Genomic DNA, 23,994 nt, shown 5'->3' on the forward strand with positions numbered 1-23,994 from the left:
TCGTGTGGCACGTCGTCCACTTGGTTATTGGCCTCTGTTGCCGGTGACATATTGTGCACTGTGATAAAGATGAATTGGGATCGTGTGACACGCTGTCCACTTATATATGTTATTATGGGATCGTGTGGCACGCCGTCCACTTATATGTGATATTATGGGATCGTTTGGCACGCCGTCCACTATATATATATATATATATATATATATATATATATCATGGAAACCGGAGTTTCTTCTATTTATTTTCGATATTTCATTTTTATCTGTTACTCCCCGATAGCATGTCCCCTCTCAGTTTTACTTTGTATTATCTTGTTATTATTTTCTTGCACTTGTTGTATATATCTGTACAGGTTAATTGTGGTAGGTATTGTCTAGCCTCGTCACTACTTCGCCGGGGTTAGGCCAGGCACTTACCAGCACATGGGGTCGGTTGTGCTGATGCTACACTCTGTGCATTTTTGTGCACAGATCAGGGAGCAGCTTACGGACCACAGCAGTAGGACTTCTGGGAGCTATCTTCAGTCCAGGGACTCTCGAGGTAGCCTAGCTGGCGTTCGCAGGCCGAAGTCCTTTTCCATGTTTTTAGTTTGTTCATCTTGTATCAGACAAACATGATGTATTTCCTTTCAGACATTGTTTGTAGTATTCTGTAGTAGTCCGTGAGCTAGTGACACCAGACCTTGGGTAGGGATGTGTATTAAACTTCCGCACTTTTGGTTTTCAGTTGCTTTAGATTTAAAGTCTTCCGCTTAAATTTTGTCTCGTTTATTATATTGTTTGAAAGAAAGAAGGAAAGGTGTTTTAAATATTTGGCTTGCCTAGCTCCGATAGTAGGCGCCATCACGACACCCGATGGTGGGAAATCCGGGTCGTGACAATCGCTATTTCTAAAAATTCAAAACTATTTTACCCACCAAAATAGCGACCAACGTTGGTCGCTATTTTAATTACATAACTCTTAAAACCGGGATCCCCTCCCATTCTTTCTAAAAAATTCCCAAAATCCCTCTTTTCTCTCTCACACTCAAACTCCACCCCCCTTCCAACTCCCACCACCATGCCCCACCCACGCCACCAACGACCACCGCTCAGCTGATGCCGTCGCCGTCGCCTATGCCGCTGTTGCGTCTCTCCTTCTCCACCTCCTAAAAATTCAAGGTTAGAATTACAAACCTAGGGTTTCAATTAGTGTATCAATTGTTTATTGTTTCAACCTAGAATTAGTGTTTCAATTGATTATTTAACATTGTATTTTATAGAAACCTAGGGTTTAGATTGTATTTATCATTATTTAACATTTTATAGAAATCTAGGGTTTAGGGTATGGGTTGAATATTTAGGCTAGGCTTTATTGAGTATTTCTCCTTCAATATTTTAGTAAGCAATAGATACTAATTTAACGTCAAAGACTTGATTCATAGGTAGATATATATTAGGGTATAAATTGAACTTTTAGTTTAATCTTGATTAGTTTATAGGTAGATATTTAATATAGACACATGATAGTATATTTGGATTTTCTCTTAAAGTTCAAGACAATGTTAATGTTTAAGGCCTTAAGCAAATCGTTACGTGGCTCTTGTTTGAGTACAACGAGTCGCCCACTTTTAGGATATAAATTGAACTTTTAGTTTAAGTTTAAACTCGTAGGATACGAATATAACTTATAGTTTTTAGGTTTTGTTCTTGTGAATTGAACTTGTAGGATATAAATTGAACCTTTTAGGATACGAGTTGAATTTTTAGGATATGAATTGAACCTTTTAGGTATGAGTTGAACCTTTAGGATATAAATTGAACTTAAACTCGTAGGATATGAATATAACTTTTAGGATATAAATTGAAGCTTTTATGTATGAGTTGAACCGTTAGGATATGACTTGAACTTTTGTGGATATAAATTGAACCTTTTAGGATATGAGTTGAATTTTTAGGATATGAATTGAACCTTTTAGGTATGAGTTGAAGCTTTTAGGATATAAATTGAACTTTTAGTTTAAGTTTAAACTCGTAGGATATGAATATAACTTTTAGGATATAAATTGAAGCTTTTATGTATGAGTTGAACCGTTAGGATATGACTTGAACTTTTGTGGATATAAATTGAACCTTTTAGGATATGAGTTGAATTTTTAGGATATGAATTGAACCTTTTAGGTATGAGTTGAAGCTTTTAGGATATAAATTGAACTTTTAGTTTAAGTTTAAACTCGTAGGATATGAATATAACTTTTAGGATATAAATTGAAGCTTTTATGTATGAGTTGAACCTTTAGGATATGACTTGAACTTTTGTGGATATGAATTGAAGCTTTTATGTATGAGTTGAACCTTTAGGATATAAATTGAACCTTTTAGGTATGAGTTGAACCTTTAGGATATGAATTGAAATTTTGGTTTATGTTTTGGAATTTTAGATTGCGGGAGGATTTTGTAGAAAAGGTTGATGACGTTATTAGACATGCAACGGAACTTTCACCAAGAATAACTAAGATAAAGTACCTGGCAGAATGTGCCTTTAATTGTTATTCTCATTAGCGACAATGATGATGAGAAGGCAATGGCATGTGTTTCAAATAGTGATTGTGTAGGTAGGAATTTAGTATTTCCTAAGTAGATAAAAGAAGAGCTTATAGAGGAATTTTGTACTTCATTTTCCATAAGGAAAAGAAGTTTGATTGAGAGTGACAAGGTTGATGAAGACGGATGGTTTTCCGTTGGTCGTCGCAGTTCCCATAAAATGGGGATCATAAGACTCTATGATGACAGAGATTATAGGAAGTTTTGTACTCAACTTTCTTTCGAGTCTGATCCGTACAAGCTTAATGTGATATTGGTTCAGATTCAGATAATGATTTGACTGACAAAAGTATAGAAATGCTCTTAAAAAGAATTAAAGGTAAAATATTTTTCAGCTTCCTTCTCGACCAAGAAAAACGTTTTACCTTTAATTCTTTTTAAGAGCATTTCCATACTTTTGTCGGTAAAATTATTGTCTGAATCTGAAGAAATATCATCTAATATCACATTAATCTTGTACGGATCAGACTTGGAAGAAAGTTGAGCACAAAACTTCCTATAATCTTTGTCATCATAAAGTCTTATGATCCACGTTTTAACCTCTTTTATCTACTTAGGAAATGTTAAATCCTACCTATACCATCACTTTTTTGAAACACATGTCGTTGCCTTCTTATTATCATTGTAGCTAATGAGATAAACAATTGATCAAAGACACACTCCGTCATGTACCGTATCCAAGTTATTCTCTGTATCAAAGTTCATCTCGAGTAATAGTACCACGAGGATAATTACCAAAGCTACCAGACAACTTTATGATGCCAGTGAAGCAAGATGAGCTATTCAATGAAACTCGTATTGTAAAGAAGAAGAAAGAGACTGATTCAGAAAGGAGGGTCGAGCCTCGACTACATACATGTAAGTTTTTTACTTTTCATTAAATATTTTGATTTGCTTTTATATAAATTTTGAAATACTAATTCAATATAATTTTTCATATAGGTTCAATTCGCTTCACATCTGACGTGGGGAATTCATACGCAGTCAACCACCTAATGAACCGAGCGAGGCAATCCAACTTGCAGACGAGGATGATGAAAGAACACTCCTTCAGTACTTTATATACTATTGTGTTAGTTCTATTGTGTTAGAACTAATTTACATTGTGTTAGTTCTATTGTGTTAGAACTAATTTACATACCAATTTACTATTGTGTTAGTTCTCTTTAGTTCGAATGGGCTTGTAATAAGCGTTAACTTAGTTTTGTTAGCTTAATGTGTTAGTTCTATTGAACTTTATTCTTTGTTGCTTTTAATTGCTTTTTATTGTTGTTGTTGTTGGCATAAAATGCCTATTTAGGAAATTGGTATGGCTCGCAGGTGGTGTAGCTGCAAAAAACAGGCAGTTTCTGCCAAAATAATACACAGAAAAGCGACCAAAGTTGGTCTCTATTTGGTCGCTTTTCATGTTTAAAAAAATAATTTTCTGAAGAATAGCGACCAACTTTGGTCGCTATTTACCCAGATTTCTACAAAAAGCGACCAAACTTGGTCGCTATTTCATTAAAAAAATAAAATTTCTGGTGATATAGCGACCAAAGTTGGTCGCTAATATTTAAAAAATAAATTAAATTCATGTATTTAGGGACCAAAGTTGGTCGCTAGTTTAATAAAATAAATAAATAATTGAATAAAAAAGCGACCAACATTGGTCTCTAGTTTCCAGATTTTAAAATATAATATTTGGTTTAGAGACCAAAGTTGGTCGCTTTTTAGTGATTAATAATAAATAAATAAATAATGTATTTTTTATTTAGAGACCAACTTTGGTCGCCAAATTTATATTATTAAATTAATAAAGCGACCAAAGTTGGTCTCTATAGTCAATATCCGGAAAAATGGGTCCATTTAGCTTAGAGACCATCAATATAGCTACCAGGCACTTTTGGTCGCATTTTGGTCGTTATTTAGCCAAAAAGCTGACCCAGTGGGACGGGCTTCATGATTTTTCATTAATAGAGTATTATTCTGCTCAGCCACAAGTAGGCATGTGATTAACTCAGAATATTTCTTAAAACCTTTTTCACGGTATTGTTGTTGTAGCACCACATTTGAAGCGTGAAAAGTAGAAAATATTTTTTCCAATAAGTCCTCATCTGTGATAGTGTCTCCACATAATTTTAATAGAGAACTTACTTTAAAGATAGCAGAATTATACTCACTTACGGTTTTAAAGTCTTGCAACCTTAAATGTATCCACTCATACCGAGCTTTCGGTAATACCGTAAGTTTTAGGTGGTCATATCGATCCTTCAAATTAATCCATAATTCAAGTGGATCTTTTACGGTTAAATATTCAGTTTTTAACCCTTCATGTAGATGATGACGAAGGAAAATCATGGCCTTCGCTTTATCCTGATTTGATGCTTCATTTCCTTGTATAATAGTATTTCCAAGACCTTTAGCGTCAAGGTGAATTTCAGCATCAAGAACCCATGATAAATAGTTCCTTCCGGTGATGTCAAGTGCCACAAATTCAAGTTTTGATAAATTTGACATAGTGAAAACTATCATAAAAGATGAATAAGTTAGAGAAATAATTATAATAATAAACAATTAATGAAAACAAAACGATTAAGGTAAAAGAAATGAAAATAGAGCTATATCATGTTAACAATCTACTATTTCATTTTATTCTTGCCATAAAGTAGAAATTACATACTTGTTTCATTTCACTTTATATTATTGATATATATGTGTTAATAGAATTGAACGTGACTAACATTATTTATATGTTCCAATAAATATAAAGTAATTAAAAAATTATTGCTTGTCAATTCATTTCTCACAGTTCTTCAAAATGCCTTAAAGATATGTTTTGATCCAGGGAGTCCCTGACATTAGTGCATAGCTAGTTTGATGACTTTGAGGTCCTCTAAGAGTTGAGCACAGAAGGAAGTAGTTATTTAATCACTGCAATGTACTTAAACTATTTAAGATGCCCAAGCACACAAGTAATCTGCAAACAGTGAGCATATGATATGTACTGCCATAAATAAGATGATTATAATGATACATACCTTAATAAAATATGGTTCAACTTAGCGGGAGTCAAGAATAAAATTAGAGTTTCGTGCTGATAACGTGTTATAAAATAAAAGTAATGCAGTAAAATATAAATAAGAAGAGATAGAAAGAAGGGAGAAGTGTTTTCTTCTTTCACTTTGGTGTATTTTTCCATTGCAATTACATGGCCTTTTATAGGCATAAAAAGTAAAGATGATGGATACTAAGATGTTTACTATTCTTTCTCATTTAGCAGAAAAAAATTGAAAATCTTAACATCTTTATAATGAGGCACCTAAATCTAGTACTAATCCAAAGTCTTACACCAAGAAACTTTGGAACCCACCTCGGTAAAAAAATACTTTCCTTGCACCTTTCAGAGCGATGAGTATGACTGAAAAGGTCTAAAAATAATATTTATATTTATCTTCCGTCTACCTTTTGGTCCAAAATTACATATAACGTTATCTTTCGGTCTATAAATTCCTCCGCGACTAGCAAAATATTGTGTGGTCCCTTTTTTAATGTGCTGGCATTATTTCAGTGGGCCACATGACATCCCAATTCGGATTGAATTCTACCCACCTCGGTACAAAGTGCGAAAAAGGGCTAAAATACCCTACAGACAATAAGGCGCCACGTGTTCCAATGAAATGATGTCAGCATATTAAAAAAGGGGCCACATAATATTCCGTTAATCGTGCGGGTATTTATAGACCGAAAAGATAACGTAGTATGCAACCAAAAAATGAATGGAAGACAAATATAAACCATTTATCAAACGATACGGATATTTTTAGCCTTTTTCCGTAAATTAAATCTAAGTGAATAGATGAATTTCATAAATTCGACATTCTGTAAAATGACTTTCGCTCATTTGAATATTAAATCTTTATATAATTATTAGTCATGCAACTTATTAATGTTTAAAAAATAAGACTCAAAGCTTACCGCTATATATATATATATATATACTAGGAGTACCTGTTGTTTTATGTTTAACATCCATCTATTTTATTTTATATGACAATTTTTCTATTTTGTGGAATCAAACAACGAAAGTGGTGACTGCGATCAAGTTTCAACATTGTTTGGATTTGATCAACATTGTTGAACACTGAAGATTGAAGATGAAGACACAACCAAATTTGTTATTGAGAGAAAATTGAAGATGTGGAATTTTGCCAAGGTGGAGATTTGTTGAATTTGACAAAATGTTTGTCCCACATCGGTGGGAAAACAAAAGTTGGGGGGATTTTCCCCCTATAAAAGAAGGCTTAATGTTTAGGTTTTAAACACACCTCTCATTTGCCTTCTCATCTGTTTAAGGCATTTGTATCTTCTCTCTTTAGTATTATTTCACTTGTATTTTTGGAGTGGAATAAAATATTGGTTGTGTCCGAGGAGTAGGCAAAATTAGCCGAACCTCGTAAATTCTGGTGTTCCCTTTATTGTTGCTTTGTTGTCTTATTTATTATTTGGTGGCTGTCATAAATTTTGGTATAGTAGTTGTGACTTATTCACACTCTATACATTTGGCTTCCGCAACAATTGGTATCAGAGCCAAGGTACTGTCTAAGTATGCTCTGTGGTTGCAGCATAGTCTGATCTTCCACATCAGAAAAGATTTATCTTGGTAACTGTGTCAAGGTTCTGTCTGAGTATGCTCTGTAGTTGCAGCTTAGTCTGATCTTCTACATCAGAAAGGAAATAATCTTGATTTGTGTCGTCAGCTATTAAATAATATTTTGTGTCAAATATGGGAGATAATAAACAAGAAGAATCTACATCAAGTGTCAACAATACGTCATCATTGGCATCTTCGCTTATGACAAGAATTGTGTCAAATGCGAAATTTGCGGTAGAAATTTTTGACGGGTCCGGGCATTTTGGGATGTGGCAAGGCGAGGTTCTAGATGTCCTTTTTCAACAAGGGCTAGATCTGGCCATTGAAGAAAAGAAACCAGATGTTATTGGAGAAGAAGATTGGAAGATTCTCAACCGTGTTGCTTGCGGTACCATTCGATCCTACCTTGCTAGAGAGCAGAAATATCCATACACAAAGGAAACTTCTGCAAGTAGATTATGGAAAGCACTGGAGGATAAATTTTTGAAGAAAAACAGTCAAAATAAATTGTACATGAAGAAGAGATTGTTTCACTTCACCTATGTTCCTGGTACCACGATGAATGAACATATCACCAGTTTCAATAAGTTGGTTACAGATTTGCAAAATATGGATACAACTTATGATGATGGTGACTTGGCCTTGATGTTGTTGGCGTCACTTCCTGATGAGTACGAGCACCTTGAAACTACTCTACTCCATGGAAATGACGAAGTTTCTCTCAGAGAAGTTTGTTCGGCTTTGTACAGCTATGAACAAAGAAAGCGAGAAAAACAGAAGGGCGGAGAAGGAGAAGCACTATTTGTGAGGGGTCGTCCTCAAAATCAAACGAGGACAAAGAAGGGAAGATCCAAGTCAAGATCCAGACCCAGCAAAGATGAATGTGCCTTTTGTCGAGAAAAAGGGCACTGGAAGAAAGACTGTCCGAAGTTGAAGAATAAGGCCAAATATAATAATGGAAAGGCCATTATGGATTCAAATGTAGCTGATTGTGATGATTCAGACTTCTCATTAGTTACAACAGAGTCATTAACATCATCAGACATATGGTTGATGGACTCGGCTTGTAGCCATCATATGTGTCCCAACAGGGACTGGTTTGTGGAATTTCAAGAAGGAGAATATGGAGTCATCCACACAGCGGATAACAGCCCTCTTACCTCATATGGCATTGGTTCAATACGATTAAGGAACCATGATGGAATGATCAGAACATTGACAGATGTTCGATATGTACCGGATTTGAAGAAGAATCTCATCTCTGTGGGAGCCCTAGAATCAAAAGGGTTCAAAATCATTGCAGAAAATGGAGTGATGAGAGTATGCTCCGGTGCACTAGTGGTAATGAAGGCTAATCGGAAGAATAATAATATGTATCGCTATCGTGGCAGTACAGTTATTGGGACAGCGACAGTGACATCCAGTGACGACAAAGAGGCAGAAGCAACCAAGCTATGGCACATGCGCTTGGGACATGCTGGAGGAAAATCCTTGAAAACTCTATCAGATCAAGGATTGTTAAAAGGAGTAAAGGCTTGCAACTTGGAGTTTTGTGAGCATTGTGTCAAAGGGAAACAGACAAGGGTTAAATTTGGTACAGCGATCCATAATACTAAAGGCATTTTGGATTATGTACACTCTGATGTTTGGGGTCCTTCCAAAACACCTTCATTGGGTGGGAAGCACTATTTTGTAACCTTTGTTGATGATTTTTCCCGAAGAGTATGGGTGTATACAATGAAGAGCAAAGATGAAGTGTTGGGAATTTTTCTCAAATGGAAGACGATGGTGGAGAATCAGACAGGCAGGAGGATCAAGTGTATTCGCACAGACAATGGAGGTGAATACAAAAATGATCATTTCAATAAGGTATGTGAAAATGATGGCATCATCCGACACTTCACTGTTAGACATACACCACAACAAAATGGAGTGGCAGAACGTATGAACCGGACCTTGCTGGAGAAGGTACGGTGTATGTTGTCCAATGCTGGCTTGGGCAAAGAATTTTGGGCTGAGGCAATTACATATGCATGCCACCTCATTAATCGCTTACCATCTGCTGCTATTGATGGCAAGACACCATTTGAAAAATGGTATGGAAAACCTGCTGTAGATTATAACTCTTTGCACGTGTTTGGCTCAACTGCATATTATCATGTGACGGAGTCAAAATTGGATCCAAGGGCAAAGAAGGCTATTTTTATGGGAATTACTTCTGGAGTCAAAGGATATCGCTTATGGTGTCCTATGACAAAGAAAGTAATATTCAGCAGGGATGTTACCTTTGATGAATCTGCTATGGTAAATAAGGTAACAGAAGATACCAAACAAAATAAAGGTGCTTCTAAGCAGGTGGAGTTTGAGGGAAAATTTATTTTTCCTACACAAGAAGCAGAGGAGGAAACAAATGAAGATTATCCTCTAGAAGGAGAGCCAGTAGAGGAGATTCCAACTCAGGAACCTCAACAACAACTTGAATCAATAGCAACCAGCAGGCCAAAAAGAACAATAACGAAACATGTTCGTCTCATAGAGACGGTTGCTTGTGCAACCTCAATTGTAGCTGATGATGTTCCTACTACTTATAAAGACGTTGTCCAAAGTTCAGAAGAAGATAAGTGGAGGATTGCCATGAATGATGAAATACAGTCCCTTCATCAGAATCATACATGGAGATTGGCCAATCTCCCGAAGGGAAAGAAAGCAATTGGGTGCAAATGGGTATTTGCAAAGAAGGAAGGATTTCCTAACCAAGTAGATGTTCGCTACAAAGCAAGATTGGTGGCCAAAGGATATGCTCAAAAGGAGGGAATTGATTACAATGAAGTGTTTTCTCCAGTTGTAAAACATTCCTCCATTAGAATTATGTTGGCTTTAGTAGCACAATTGGATTTGGAACTAGTTCAGATGGATGTAAAAACTGCGTTTTTACATGGAAACTTGGAGGAGGAAATCTACATGACTCAGCCAGAAGGATTCAAAGTTGCTGGAAAAGAAAATATGGTGTGCAAACTTGAAAAATCGTTGTACGGATTGAAACAATCTTCTAGACAATGGTACAAGCGATTTGACGAGTTTATGTTGCGGCAAGGGTACAAGAGAAGCAAATACGATCATTGTGTGTATTTGCACAAGCTTAAAGATGGTTCCTTTGTATATCTTCTCCTATATGTTGATGATATGTTGATAGCTTCCAAGAATTTGGAAGAAATTGATAAGTTGAAGATTCAACTGAAGAAGGAGTTCGAGATGAAGGATTTGGGTGAGGCAAAGAAAATTCTTGGCATGGAGATAATTAGAGATAGACGTTCAAAGAAACTCTGTTTATCTCAAAAGGAATATTTGAAGAGAGTACTTCAACGTTTTGGCATAGATGACAAGACTAAGCCAGTTAGTACTCCACTTGCTTCCCATTTTAAGCTAAGTACTACTATGTCGCCAATGGATGAAGTTGAACGAAAGTATATGTCAAAGGTACCATACGCAAATGCTGTTGGTAGCTTGATGTATGCAATGGTTTGCACAAGGCCTGACATTTCACAAGCTGTTGGAGTTATTAGCAGATATATGCACAATCCAGGGAAGGAGCATTGGCAAGCTGTGAAGTGGATTCTACGGTATATTCATAATACTGTAGATGTCGGGTTAGTTTTTGAGCAGGAAGACAATCAGTCTGTAGTTGGATATTGTGACTCAGATTTTGCGGGTGATCTGGACAAACGAAGATCAACTACTGGTTATGTGTTTACTTTTGCAAAGGCACCAGTTAGTTGGAAGTCTACTTTGCAGTCAACAGTTGCTTTGTCTACAACAGAGGCAGAGTACATGGCTATTACAGAGGCTGTGAAAGAGGCAATTTGGCTTCAAGGATTGCTAAAGGAGCTTGGTGTTGAACAAAAAGGTATCACAATTTTTTGTGATAGTCAAAGTGCTATTCAATTAGCGAAGAACCAAGTTTATCATGCAAGGACGAAGCACATTGATGTTCGATATCATTTTGTACGAGAAATCATAGAAGAAGGTGGAGTCACAGTGAAGAAAATTCATACTACGGAGAATCCTGCTGATATGCTGACAAAGGTGGTGACTGCGATCAAGTTTCAACATTGTTTGGATTTGATCAACATTGTTGAACACTGAAGATTGAAGATGAAGACACAACCAAAATTTGTTATTGAGAGAAAATTGAAGATGTGGAATTTTGCCAAGGTGGAGATTTGTTGAATTTGACAAAATGTTTGTCCCACATCGGTGGGAAAACAAAAGTTGGGGGGATTTTCCCCCTATAAAAGAAGGCTTAATGTTTAGGTTTTAAACACACCTCTCATTTGCCTTCTCATCTGTTTAAGACATTTGTATCTTCTCTCTTTAGTATTATTTCACTTGTATTTTTGGAGTGGAATAAAATATTGGTTGTGTCCGAGGAGTAGGCAAAATTAGCCGAACCTCGTAAATTCTGGTGTTCCCTTTATTGTTGCTTTGTTGTCTTATTTATTATTTGGTGGCTGTCATAAATTTTGGTATAGTAGTTGTGACTTATTCACACTCTATACATTTGGCTTCCGCAACATGTCCTTCATTCCTTTTAAAAGAAAGTATTTAATGATTTAGGAAAGATTACTCTTCACATTAAGTGAGTTTCCCAGCGCAGATGTTGACACAGGCTATATATAGTAAGCAACTTAGGGTAAAAAAGAATTACTAGTAGTTTAATATATCATTCTAATAATAGTATAATAACCAATGGACCACTTCAAAATCCAACGCCCATTCATTCCTCCTACCCTCGTCTCGTCTCGTCTCGTCTCTTACTAAATCTGACTCGCTAGGGAACGTACCTTACAATGGTTACAAAATCTAATAGTAGTAAATAGCAATATATATATATGCTTAATTACAAAACATGTCATGATTCACAGAACTTTAAGCCCTTAACCATCTGGTAGTCACCAACCAGTCAAAATCAACCACCGTCAAACCCTTACTCCTCTTCAAACAAACAAGTAATCATTTCTTCTTTACAAATTCCAAAAAATTATCTTTATCTCTCTCTCTCTGATAATTTTTTGGTCAGCTATTTTTTTGTCTATGGTGTACATCCTTTGCATATACAATGACGGAGATACCGCCTAACAGCCAGATGCAAACCATGTTGCAGAAGGCAGTGCAATCGGTTCAATGGACATATACTCTTTTCTGGCAATTATGTCCCCAACAAGGGTACGTTTTTCTTCCGATCATTTTGTTGAATAGTGGCGATATCGAAAATACTGAGTTGAATACTGAATTTTGAAATATGTATATCTAATTCTGTTTATATTTATTTTTTACCTAAATTCTACTGAACTCATGATTGAATCCGCCACTGTCATTAAATAAAAAGATGTTCCTTTTGTCTAACTTGTATCGCACGTACTTTTCATTTTCAATATACGGGTGGAAAACAAATTAAGTCCTTACAAGGGTATGTCTTTCTTTCATATCAAAAATCATCTTAATGAACAAAAAGGAGGATTCGGAATTTAGATTTTTTTAAGGAAGGACAGTTGATTGTGATAAAATATATATCTAACTCTATTTTTATTTTACATTGGGAACTCGAGAACTCAAGGTGGAATCGGCCACTATCATTGAATACAGATTATTTCCCTAGTCTAAATTTTTATTGCACTTTCAATTTCAAAACATGATAAGTACTTAATACAATATATTATATGGAAATGTATTTTACTGTTTCATAGGGCGTTAGTGTGGAGAGATGGATATTACAATGGGGCTATAAAGACTAGAAAGACAGTGCAGCCAATGGAAGTTAGCGCTGAGGAAGCTTCTCTTCACAGAAGCCAACAGCTTAGAGAACTTTACGAATCACTTTCCGCCGGCGAGTCAAATCAGCCAGCGAGAAGGCCGTCGGCAGCTTTGTCACCGGAGGACTTGACGGAGTCCGAGTGGTTTTATCTCATGTGTGTTTCTTTCTCTTTTCCTCCTGGCATCGGGTAAGTTCCTTACCATATCATTCTTTTCTTTGTCAAATAATTAATTACTAGGATATACTTATCATGTTGTACCGTTTACCTATCTTATAATTTTCATGTTACTAAACCTACTTATTAGGGACGTTTATTTTATCAGTAGTTACTTTTTCAATTTAAGTTAGATATACTAATATGAAAACAAAAGTTTGCAATTTAGCTGGTAATTATAATTAGTCTTTATTTTTTGAGTTATTTTATTAGGATTATTAGGCAAAATCAAAAGGTATGTAGGTCAACTTAATCTAATAAATGGTGCAAAAAATTTGTACACTACAAGTAAACAAAACTTAAACTCTGATCTTTTAAGTGATTTGATAATGTAAAATTGAGCATATACCGAAGTTATACCCAAAAGAAATTTATGGGATAAATAACCCTCTTCTTCCAAATTGCAAAGTGCAAACTACTCTCTATTTTCATCCCGACAAAGAATTAGTATAACAACTTCCTAGCGTTAGTAGACCTTTTTACTAGTGTGAGCACACGATATCCAAGTAGTACTAGTAATTAATTGGAGAGAGTATGAGGGTTGTTACATCGAAATAAAAGCGAGAATACACAAAAGAAGCAACTTCAACTTTGACTTCCCTAAGTAATTAATAGATTGATGAGAAACCATATATATTGATAGAAACTCTTTCAAGTCTGTTTGCTAAAGATTATTAAATGTGCTGATAAAATAAGATGTTTGGTAACTTTAATGCTTGCTTTTCTTCCTTGTTGAGGGAATAATTCAATTTGCTATATTAATGGGTTGTTTATCGCTTTAGGAATACTGGGAATAACAATTTAGAAAAATTGTTACTATTACTGAAGAAATTATTGTTTAACTGTGTCTTCTTTTTTTCTTTGTTTAATATTGTCTTTTGCAATACGCATATAGTAGGACAAAATAGTAACTGTATACGTATGTTTTTTTGGCATTATATATTGTCAATGTGTCGCCGCCCCACCTAAACGAATCTCAAAAAGAAATTATGAATCGGAGGGAAAAAAAATAGAAGAAAAAGAAAGAAAGATTTAGGCACGGTTAAAGCGGATTCAGAATTTGAACTATTTTTACTCTATTCTTAGAGTATGCTTGCTTGATTTCTAAGCTTTAAGTACCGTGTTACTCCCACCATTCTAGTTTATATACTCATTTTCTTTTTTAGCATGTTCAAAAAAGAATGATCAATTTTTAAATTTAAAAATATTTAACTTAGAACTTTTGTTTTTGGTCTTAATGAAAAAAACTTCTATAACCACAAAAAACGTATTGATTGTCTCAAGATTACAAATTTAAACGATATAATCTTAAAATCACTTATATTTCAGTATATTCATTTATTTCTTAAGTTTTATGCTCATCAAAACATGATGAGAACTACTCCGATATTTGATGCTTGTTAGTACCAAGGGACAGTAATTCTCATTCCAAGAACTGATGGCTAGTAAATATCTAGCTAGGACATTCATTCACATAGTGATTAGTGTCATGTCATTGTACCTTTGGTGTAATTAAGGATCAGCAGTTTCGTGCAGTAAATATAGTAGGTGTATGTTCCTCAAATATGATTCCCTTTAATTTTCTCCACGTGCATAAGCACAGATTTTGCATGTATTACCTGTATAGGTGAATACTTAAATTGTAAACATTATCTCTGAGTTCTGACCATTATTATTTCATGAAAAAAATAAAAAAAGATTACCTGGCAAGGCTTATTCGAAGAAACATCACATATGGATCATGGGCGCAAACGAGGTTGATAGCAAAGTCTTCTGTAGAGCTATTCTTGCCAAGGTATATACAACCATCTTTTTGACTCTTCAGTATTGAATATATATAGCACATTTGATGCTAATTTAATTGACGTTGCTTCTTAATTAACTTTTAGAGGTTACAGCTTAAATTAATTACTTTAGGAATTGTGCCTCAAGATAATAAACTACTGTTATTTTTCTCTCTTCCAGCAATTTAATTAACTGGTTATTTTCTTCTTGTTTCTTGACGGTAACTGACATGCCTACTAGAGCGCCCGCATACAGGTAATAACAGACCCTTTCACATATTAATTTACTTGTTCACTTTGGTAATCAATAAAAATTAATTTATTTCCTTCTAATTTTACATTTATCATTAAATAACCATTTTCCAAACTAACTGGTATATTGGTAATCAAATTTAGATTTTTAAAGTACCACTAATAAAGATAATTTAGTAAAATAAACATTCTTAAAGGGATTACAAAATAGAAACCGGACAAGTAAAAAGAACGAAGGGAATAAGAAAAATACTCTGTATTCTTTTTCCTAATTAATACTTTATCATTGTTCACAATGTATATATGCAGACGGTCGTTGGTATTCCTCTCTTGGATGGTGTACTGGAACTGGGAACTACAGAAAGGGTAAAACAGAAAACAAAAGCTCAATATATTTACGTTAATATAATTTGCAGTAATTTAATGTAAAGAATTTAGGTCCATATATATCAATGAAGTTTAACCTGTGAAATATTTTTGTACATATCCAAGACGTGATGAACAACATATATATATATATATATATATAGGTTCAAGAAGAGATTGGATTCATAAACCATGTAAAGAGCTTTTTCACTGAGCAACAACAACCTCAGCTACCAAAGCCAGCCTTATCTGAGCACTCCACTTCCAATCCCACCACCTTTTCCGAGCCACATTTTTACTCCGGCAATACTTCGCCATCTGCTAATGTTGATATTGCGCATCAAGATGGCGGAGCTGCCGGCGAAGAAGATGAGGAGGAGGAAGAAGAAGAAGATGATGATGAAGCCGAGTTGGACTCGGATAGTATAGCGATTCAAAGCGCGGCTAATCCTATTGCCGTTGAGGCTAGTGAACTCATGCAGCTTGATGTGTCCGAGGCTATACAGCTCGGCTCGCCCGATGATGACTCTGATAATATGGACTCTGATTTTCATTTGGTTGGCGCTGGAAACACGGCTCATGACTACCAGCGCCAAGCTGACTCTTTCAAAGCCGAGACCGCCATTAGCTGGCCGCACTTCCAAGACCTTCAACAATTACCAGGTACTCCAATACGAAATTTAAGAAAAAAATACATAAACTTTTAAAACTAACCGCATTAAACACATGATGTAACATTCTGTAGCTATAAGACTTATAAAATTTGTATTCTTAAACATACTATAACATTTATGTAATTATAAAATCTTCTCACTAAGAATAATATTGAAGCTTAAACATAAAAATATGTCCTTCTTTTATTAAACGAACTAATAATTAAAGAATGCTGTTATAAAACCTGAGGGAGTATTATGAGTAAATTACACTAAACACTCCTATTGATTTAATTGTTCATACATCTTTTGTATTTTAAAATAAAAAACACTTACACATTACGCCCTATATTAGGGAATTTTACATGTATTTGAGCTTAAATTATATTACTTAGTAATTCCAAGAAGAAGAAAATAGTCTTCTTTTCAATGTAAAAGTTGAAAATCCAATTTTGGCAGTTTGGCTTAGAGGGGTAGGCCATATTTTCCTGTCTCAAAGGTCGGAGTAAATTGAGGTAAAATTGAGGTCCATGTACTTTGCCAATAAGCATTAGGGTACCTTAGGTTTGTGCTAGTGATATTTTCTTACTTATTTGTATTACAATTATGGTATTATTTTTATTTCACATTCTATGTCAGATAATAATTACGTTGTGATTAATCCCCAATAAAACAATAAATGGAAGCATTTGCCCTGATCCCAAAAGCCATCCTCAAAGTCTTTTTACAAAACTAAGTTTAAATTGAAAATAAGAATTTATCTATGCTTATCTAGTAAAAGCAAAAACAATATGCTTTATATTATATCCCGTATATCATATTTTTAGTTGAATGGACCAAATATAAACCAATAAAAATATATTCGCTAAATAATCCTGTTATTTTTAAAATTCCTATATTATAAACTTTGATTAACTTGTTCACAAACGAAACAACCCTTAAGAGCCTTTTTGGTAAGATGCATCGGGAGTTACAATACATTTATAAAACTCAACATCCATTATATTTAATCCGTCTCAATTTATGTGATATTGTTTGGATGAAAGTTAAAAAAGAAAGAAACAAAGACTTTTAAAATTTGTAATCTAATATAAGCTATAAATAATTGTGTAGCTATAAGCTATCTTATTAAGAGTAAAATAAGAAGTTTAAAGTTATATTAAGTGTATCATTCTTTTACGGGACAAATAAAAAAATATCGTACATACATAAATTAGGACATAAGGATTATATTGTTTAGTTGCCATTTTCTTACCCACATAGGATTTGGTATAGATATACACTGTTAGGTGCATTTCTTTCGTTATTCAGGTTAATAAGCACATGCATATAGGAATCTATATATCATTTTATATGGTCTAATTTTTGAATAAGAATGTGCACGAGTCTTAGAAATACATGACTTAAAATTAAATCTAACTTATTCTACATTTCAGTTTGCATAGAATTATACTGGTACATAAAATTTCTCATAATTTATGCAGAATTTATTTATGAAAAAACAAATAATAGTAGCTAGTAATAGACATCATAGTAATAAGGCTGGATTTTACACTAACCAAACAATTCCTAGCAGTGTAACATAGTATCAAAATTAAATCTAACTAATCCATATTAATAGTGTACATCTTTTTACTATTTTAACCTAGTAGATTTCCTACTTCAATATTACACTCACAAATTTGGAACTACAGGTGGCTCTAGTTATGATGAATTATCACAAGAAGACACACACTATTCTCAAACAGTGTCAACCATTCTCGAACACCGAAGCTCCAAATTTTCCTCTACAACAATGGGCTGTATTTCTCATGACTCGGCCCAATCTGCCTTCACATTGTGCCCTAGCACCACCGTCTGCAGCCCGAATCCCGCCCACTGCCGCCACGACGACTCACTTGTCGACGGTGGCGGCGCCTCCCAGTGGCTGCTCAAAAGCATACTCTTCACTGTCCCATTTCTTCACACTAAATACCAATCTGAAGCTTCTCCAAAGTCACGTGACGTCGCCACTGTTGATTCCTCCAGTACTGCTTCTCGCTTTCGCAAAGGCTGTAGTATAACGTCGCAAGAAGAGCCAAGTGGAAACCATGTACTTGCAGAACGACGTCGTAGAGAGAAGCTAAATGAGCGTTTTATCATATTAAGGTCTCTTGTACCTTTTGTAACGAAAATGGACAAAGCCTCCATTTTGGGTGACACCATAGAGTATGTCAAGCAGTTACGTAAGAAAGTTCAGGATCTTGAAGCTCGTGCTCGCGACACGGAGCACTCCAGAGATGCAGGTACATTTTTTTTTTTTTACACTGTTAATATATACTACGACCTCTGCACATTAAATTTCACACATATAATAGTATATTGTTCAATTTATGTGGGACATTACTATTTATTTCAACTTACAAGAAATTTTCTGTACCATGCTTTTTAAAATATTTAAACATATATTAACTATTATGACTTACAATAGTAGTAATTTTTAGGTAATTCATGTAAATTTTATTTTGAAAACTTGAAGAATCTATAGACTTCATACCAAAAATTAATTATTTTAACCCTTGTATTTGAGTTATGTCAATCTAGTACGTAATAGTAGTAAGTTAGCATTACCCCATTTGTTAGTTCCTAAAAACTAGCCCACCAGGACAGTAAAAATATATTTTTATCTTCGACCCTTTCTAACTTTCGCTGAGATGCCTCATTAAGTTTTTTGAAAGCATTTTCTGTTTGACATGTGAATTGCAAGTCGCAAATTGAAGGCAACAAGTCATATAAAAAAAAGGTCTATCAGAAGTGCGGATAAAAGGGAGAACCAAAAAAAGAGAATATGGAGGGTGTACTACAAAAATGTACTAGTAAATATTTTTAATGTGCCAGCAATTTGAAAACCATAATCAAGTCAATTAACAAAATCACACAAATATATAATAGATCCTACTAGTTAAACTTTCCTGACTTTAAATTTTGGACGTGACAAAAGATAAAAAAGGTGGCACAGCTACAGTGAAGGTGTTGCAAGGAAGGGGTAAGAGGAGAATGAATACGGTAGATGGAAGTGTTGGTGGAGGGCAGGCAACGATAACGGCGTCCCCACCGTCAACGACGGAAAATGAGGAGGTTGTGCAAGTACAAGTATCAATTATCGAAAGCGATGCATTGGTGGAGCTCCGGTGTCCGTACAAAGAGGGGTTGCTGTTAAATGTAATGCAGATGCTAAGGGAACTCAAAGTGGAAGTTGTAGCCATTCAATCAGCTCTTAATAATGGCGTCTTCTTGGCTGAGTTAAGAGCTAAGGTATGGCAAAATTACATTAATTCTTGGATGACTTTATATTTTTGACAAAAACGAAAATACATACATATATGACAATATTTTTCTAATAGAATTAACTTTTATATATACATTGATAATGTAAAGTTTTGTGCATTGTCAGTTTAATTTAAAATGCTATAACAGTGAAATAACTCTTCATATTCTTTTTTTTTTTCAGGTAAAAGAGAATATATATGGAAGGAAAGCAAGCATTTTGGAAGTAAAAAGGTCAATACATCAGATAATCCCTAGAGATTAATTAATCTCCCAGTTTGTCCCAAAAAAATAGCCTTCTCTTAACTATTTCAAAGCAGGTCGGAAACAAGTGTTGAATACAAACTAAATGCAACTATAGTGTATGTGTAATTTTATGACGTTGGATAAGACAATTTCTTTGGGACATACTAAGCAGCGAGTATAGAATAATACAAAATGTCACACAAGAAAATTACACGGGAGGAAATGGAAATTAGCAGCTACTGGATATTGATGTGGTTGCCTCACATCTTTAGTATAATTGTCTATAATATTAACTATGAATCGAAGAGTGATATATATGTAAAATTATGTTATAAAGTTTACCATGTAATTCGGAAGTCACAATTTTTCTTCTAGCTTCCTTTTAGGTTTTTGACTTGAAGTCAAAATATTGTTCAGCTAGAAAATATGAATGCCTTGAAACTGTCTTTCCATTTTCAGAAATCTTCTGAACTACATTTGCGCATTAAATTAAATCGTTGAAAACGTCAAAAATTTCTATTCTCAAATTAGGACAATTTCTTATTTTCGTGGTACTCATTTTCTTTCAAGGCGGTATAGAATTTTTCAATATTCATATTTGTTCCATGCAAAATTTTATTGGAATCAAATCAAGATGGAAGAAACTTGAGGTTCATAGAGCAATCCACTAAAATAAAGCATCAACAATAGATGGCTTAAATATATATAAACTTCTCAATCAGATTATCTATATATAATCTCTTATCTCTTTCATTTTTTTTCCCTTCCAATTGAATATTGTTAGATTGGGTCGAGTTTTTTTCTCTCTCACTGGGTAATTAAACTTTGCTCTTAATTAATTTACTAGATTTATTAACTTTTTCTCTTGTTTTTGGTGAAGCCTTTCAGGATTTATTTAGTGGAATATTGAATCTGAGAGTTTTTTTCTTCTCAATTTACTTGGATTGAGGCATAATTGATGTTATGTCTAAGATTTTTTTCAATGACCTGAAAGTTTTTCATGTGAAAAAGAAAACCCAAAAGCAAAGGTCGTTCATAAACAAAACAAACTGTATACTGTGGAAATCGGGGCTACCCAATTTTATTCTTTGATGGAAAAAGTGATACCACGTCAGAAGGTCGGGACGTCGAGTTCGAGGTCAAATTTCCTTTCCAAGATCGAGGTCGATATCACTTACCGAGGTCAGGAGAGGGCATACTTCGAGATGATGCAAGTATAGTTTAGTAACAGAAAGTGCGAGATACCCGCAACGGACCGAAGATCATGGCATGAATTTCGGAATGGATTGGTCCTCGGCGGTTAATCAGTCATCAAATATGATTTCCTACTATAATTAGAAGTGTACCTTATTTAGGACTTCCCTATTATATAAAGGGGGATCACATCCATTTGTAATCATCATTATTCACTAAGAAGAATATATAGACTCATTACTTTCTTGTTATTTCACTTTACTGTTCATCAGAGCTGCTTTATCATTTGTCATTCCTATTATCACACCTCGAGACTACCATAGGTCGAGGTCGAGATTTGGCTTGCATACCGGTTTGATTTATTTTATTCTCTAATTTATCTATTTAATTCCTTATTTATCAATTGGTATTGGATTAAATCACATATCCTTAAAACCACAATATAAGTTTAATTGTTACTCGAATTTTAGAGTAAACAGTTTGGCGCCCACCATGGGGCTAAGGATAATAGTGATTGTTTCGGTATTAATTCTGATAACACACATTATTTCACACTTGTTCGTGTCAAGTATTTTTTGCTCTCAGGTTAAAACATGTCAAACTCATAAAACGCACCCGTACATGGTGATGATGGTCTCAGATTTCACAGGGAAAATGATAATGTAATTTCTCCAGGAGTCGGGGTGTCACCGACTAATCTTGGGGGAGCACCGATTGTCGATATCAGTTCGCATGTTGCTCTAAATATGGACCTAGGCGCGAACCCCCAAGAGAGTGTACGTAGGGAAGGCCGATCTGGTGGTCAAGGTACACAGGGCAGAGGAGACGAAGGAGTTAGCCTCCAGGTTATATTCGAGATGCTACAGGCTCAGCAGGCCGCTATTGCTTAGTTTCAAAATCAACATAGGACTCCAAGTGGGGTCGAGCCAGAAATCACTCGTCGTACCGAGCCAATGCCAGAAAGGTCGAATCGTAACAAATCAGGTACTGATCCTGCAATAATGAAAATGCTCGAGGATCTCACTAAAAAAATTGAGTCAAAAGAGAAGAAAATCAAAGATAATGATAAAAAAGTGAAAACATATAACTCCCGTGTTGATCTACCGGGGGTACCCCCAATCCTAAAGGGTTTGGATTCGAAAAAGTTCGTGCAGAAGCCTTTTCCTCAAAGTGCAGCTCCAAATCCCATTACTAAGAAGTTCTGTATGTCGGACATACTTAAATACAACGGGACCACCGATCCTAATGAACACATCACTTCGTACATGTGCGGAATAAAAGGAAATGACTTAGAAGATGATAAAATCGAATCTGTGCTGTTGAAAAAGTTCGGAGAAACCTTTTCGAAAGGAGCAATGATTTGGTATCACAACCTACCACCAAATTCCATCGACTCATTTGCTATGTTAGCAGATTCTTTTATAAAGGCACACGCCGGGGGCATAAAGGTCGCAACAAGAAAATCGGACATTTTCAAGATAAAATAAAGGGATAACGAAATGATGAGGGAGTTCGTGTCCCGATTTCAAATGGAATGCATGGAGTTGCCACCGGTCACGGATGATTGGGCCGTTCAAGCTTTTACTCAAGGGTTGAACGAACGGAGTTCGATAGCGTCATGTCAGTTGAAGCAAAATTTGATCGAGTATCCAGTTGTGACTTGGGCAGATGTGCACAATCGATATCAATCAAAGATTAGGGTCGAGGACGACCAGTTAGGAGCCTCTTTCGGTTCAGTACATCCGAATAGGTCGGCAGTTAAAACCCTGAGGGACGTCGACAGGGAGACAAGTTCGAACAAAGAACGATATCAGCCATACACAGCAGATCGAAGGAACAATGGTTCGGGATGCAATTTTTCCCAAAATGATCGAAGAAGTGATCGAGGACAAAATTCTCGGGGACTTATGAGCAAAAGTGGTTTTGATAAGCATGTCGATCCCATAGAGGCACCTCGGTTATCGAAATACAACTTTAGCATTGACGCATCGGGCATTGTATCGGCAATCGAAAGGATCAAATATACTAGGTGGCCCACACCCATACAGATCGATCCTTCCCAAAGAAATCCAAATTTGATGTGCAAGTATCATGGCACGCATGGTCACAAGACCGAGGATTGCAGGCAATTGAGAGAGGATGTAGCTTGTCTATTCATTGAGGGCCACCTTCGAGAGTTCCTCAGCGATCGAGCCAAGAATCATTTCAGAGAAAGGGACGCTAATAGGAAAAATAAACAGGAGGAACCCCAGCATGTCATCCATATGATCGTCGGTGGGGTCGATGTTCCACAAGGACTGATATTCAAACACACTAAGGTATCGATCGCTAGGGAAAAACGAACCCGAGATTATGTGCTAGAAGGCTCCTTATCATTTAACGACGAAGAAGCATAAGGCATTTCTCAGCCACACAACGACGCTCTGATAAAATCTATCTTATTAAATAAAGTTCAAGTTAAGTGTGTTTTAGTGGATCCAGGTATCTCGGCGAATATCATCCGATCGAGGGTCGTGGAGCAACTCGGCCTACAAGATCAAATTGTGCCCTCAGCTCAGGTCTCAAACGGCTTCAACATGGCTAGTGAAACAACTAAAGGGGAGATTATTTTACTGGTGAACGTGGCTGGAACCATTCAAGATGCCAAATTCCACGTGATAGAGGGCGACATGAGGTATAATGCCCTAATCGGGAGGCCTTGGATCCACAACATGAGGGCAGTCTCCTCGACTCTCCACCAAATGATGAAATTCCCGACAACGGACGATGTAAAAATAGTATACAGGGAGCAACATGATGCAAGAAAAATGTTTGTGGTCGATGAGGTAACACTGATATCAACTCTATCAACCTCGGAAAGGTCGAGCATCAAAGGTAAATAGGAAGCCAAATAGCAATCACAACCATCAGCCTCGACCGAATCAGGAAAGCAGTAGCTAGAAGAAGAAGAA

General features: G+C 35.5%; 1 protein-coding gene across 2 annotated transcripts; it reads left to right on the forward strand.

The window, feature by feature from the left end:
- The first annotated feature begins 12,093 nt into the window (after positions 1–12,093).
- On the forward strand, positions 12,094–20,223 carry LOC104249116 (basic helix-loop-helix protein A). 2 transcript variants are annotated; one of them, NM_001302566.1, is made up of 9 exons: positions 12,333–12,439; positions 12,961–13,215; positions 14,941–15,037; positions 15,268–15,282; positions 15,588–15,644; positions 15,809–16,307; positions 17,992–18,582; positions 19,278–19,591; positions 19,788–19,868. In NM_001302566.1, exons 1-9 carry the CDS (start codon positions 12,333–12,335, stop codon positions 19,866–19,868), a joined length of 2,016 nt encoding a protein of 671 aa, NP_001289495.1. The 2 variants fall into 2 exon arrangements, with proteins under 2 accessions (XP_009803796.1, NP_001289495.1); XM_009805494.2 differs by lacking the exon at positions 15,268–15,282 and having other exon boundaries at positions 12,094–12,439; positions 19,788–20,223.
- Positions 20,224–23,994: the final 3,771 nt, after the last annotated feature.

Source organism: Nicotiana sylvestris, chromosome 9 (genome assembly GCF_000393655.2).
Source record: "Nicotiana sylvestris chromosome 9, ASM39365v2, whole genome shotgun sequence".
Taxonomy (NCBI): Eukaryota; Viridiplantae; Streptophyta; class Magnoliopsida; order Solanales; family Solanaceae; genus Nicotiana; species Nicotiana sylvestris.

Bases quoted from the DNA above. Each gene is read 5' to 3' on its own strand.
- LOC104249116 (NM_001302566.1), top strand. From the start codon at position 12,333: ATGACGGAGATACCGCCTAACAGCCAGATGCAAACCATGTTGCAGAAG. The intron at 13,216-14,940 runs GTAAGTTCCTTA...AAATAAAAAAAG, and splicing joins TCTTTTCCTCCTGGCATCGG to ATTACCTGGCAAGGCTTATT. The intron at 18,583-19,277 runs GTACATTTTTTT...ACGTGACAAAAG, and splicing joins GGAGCACTCCAGAGATGCAG to ATAAAAAAGGTGGCACAGCT.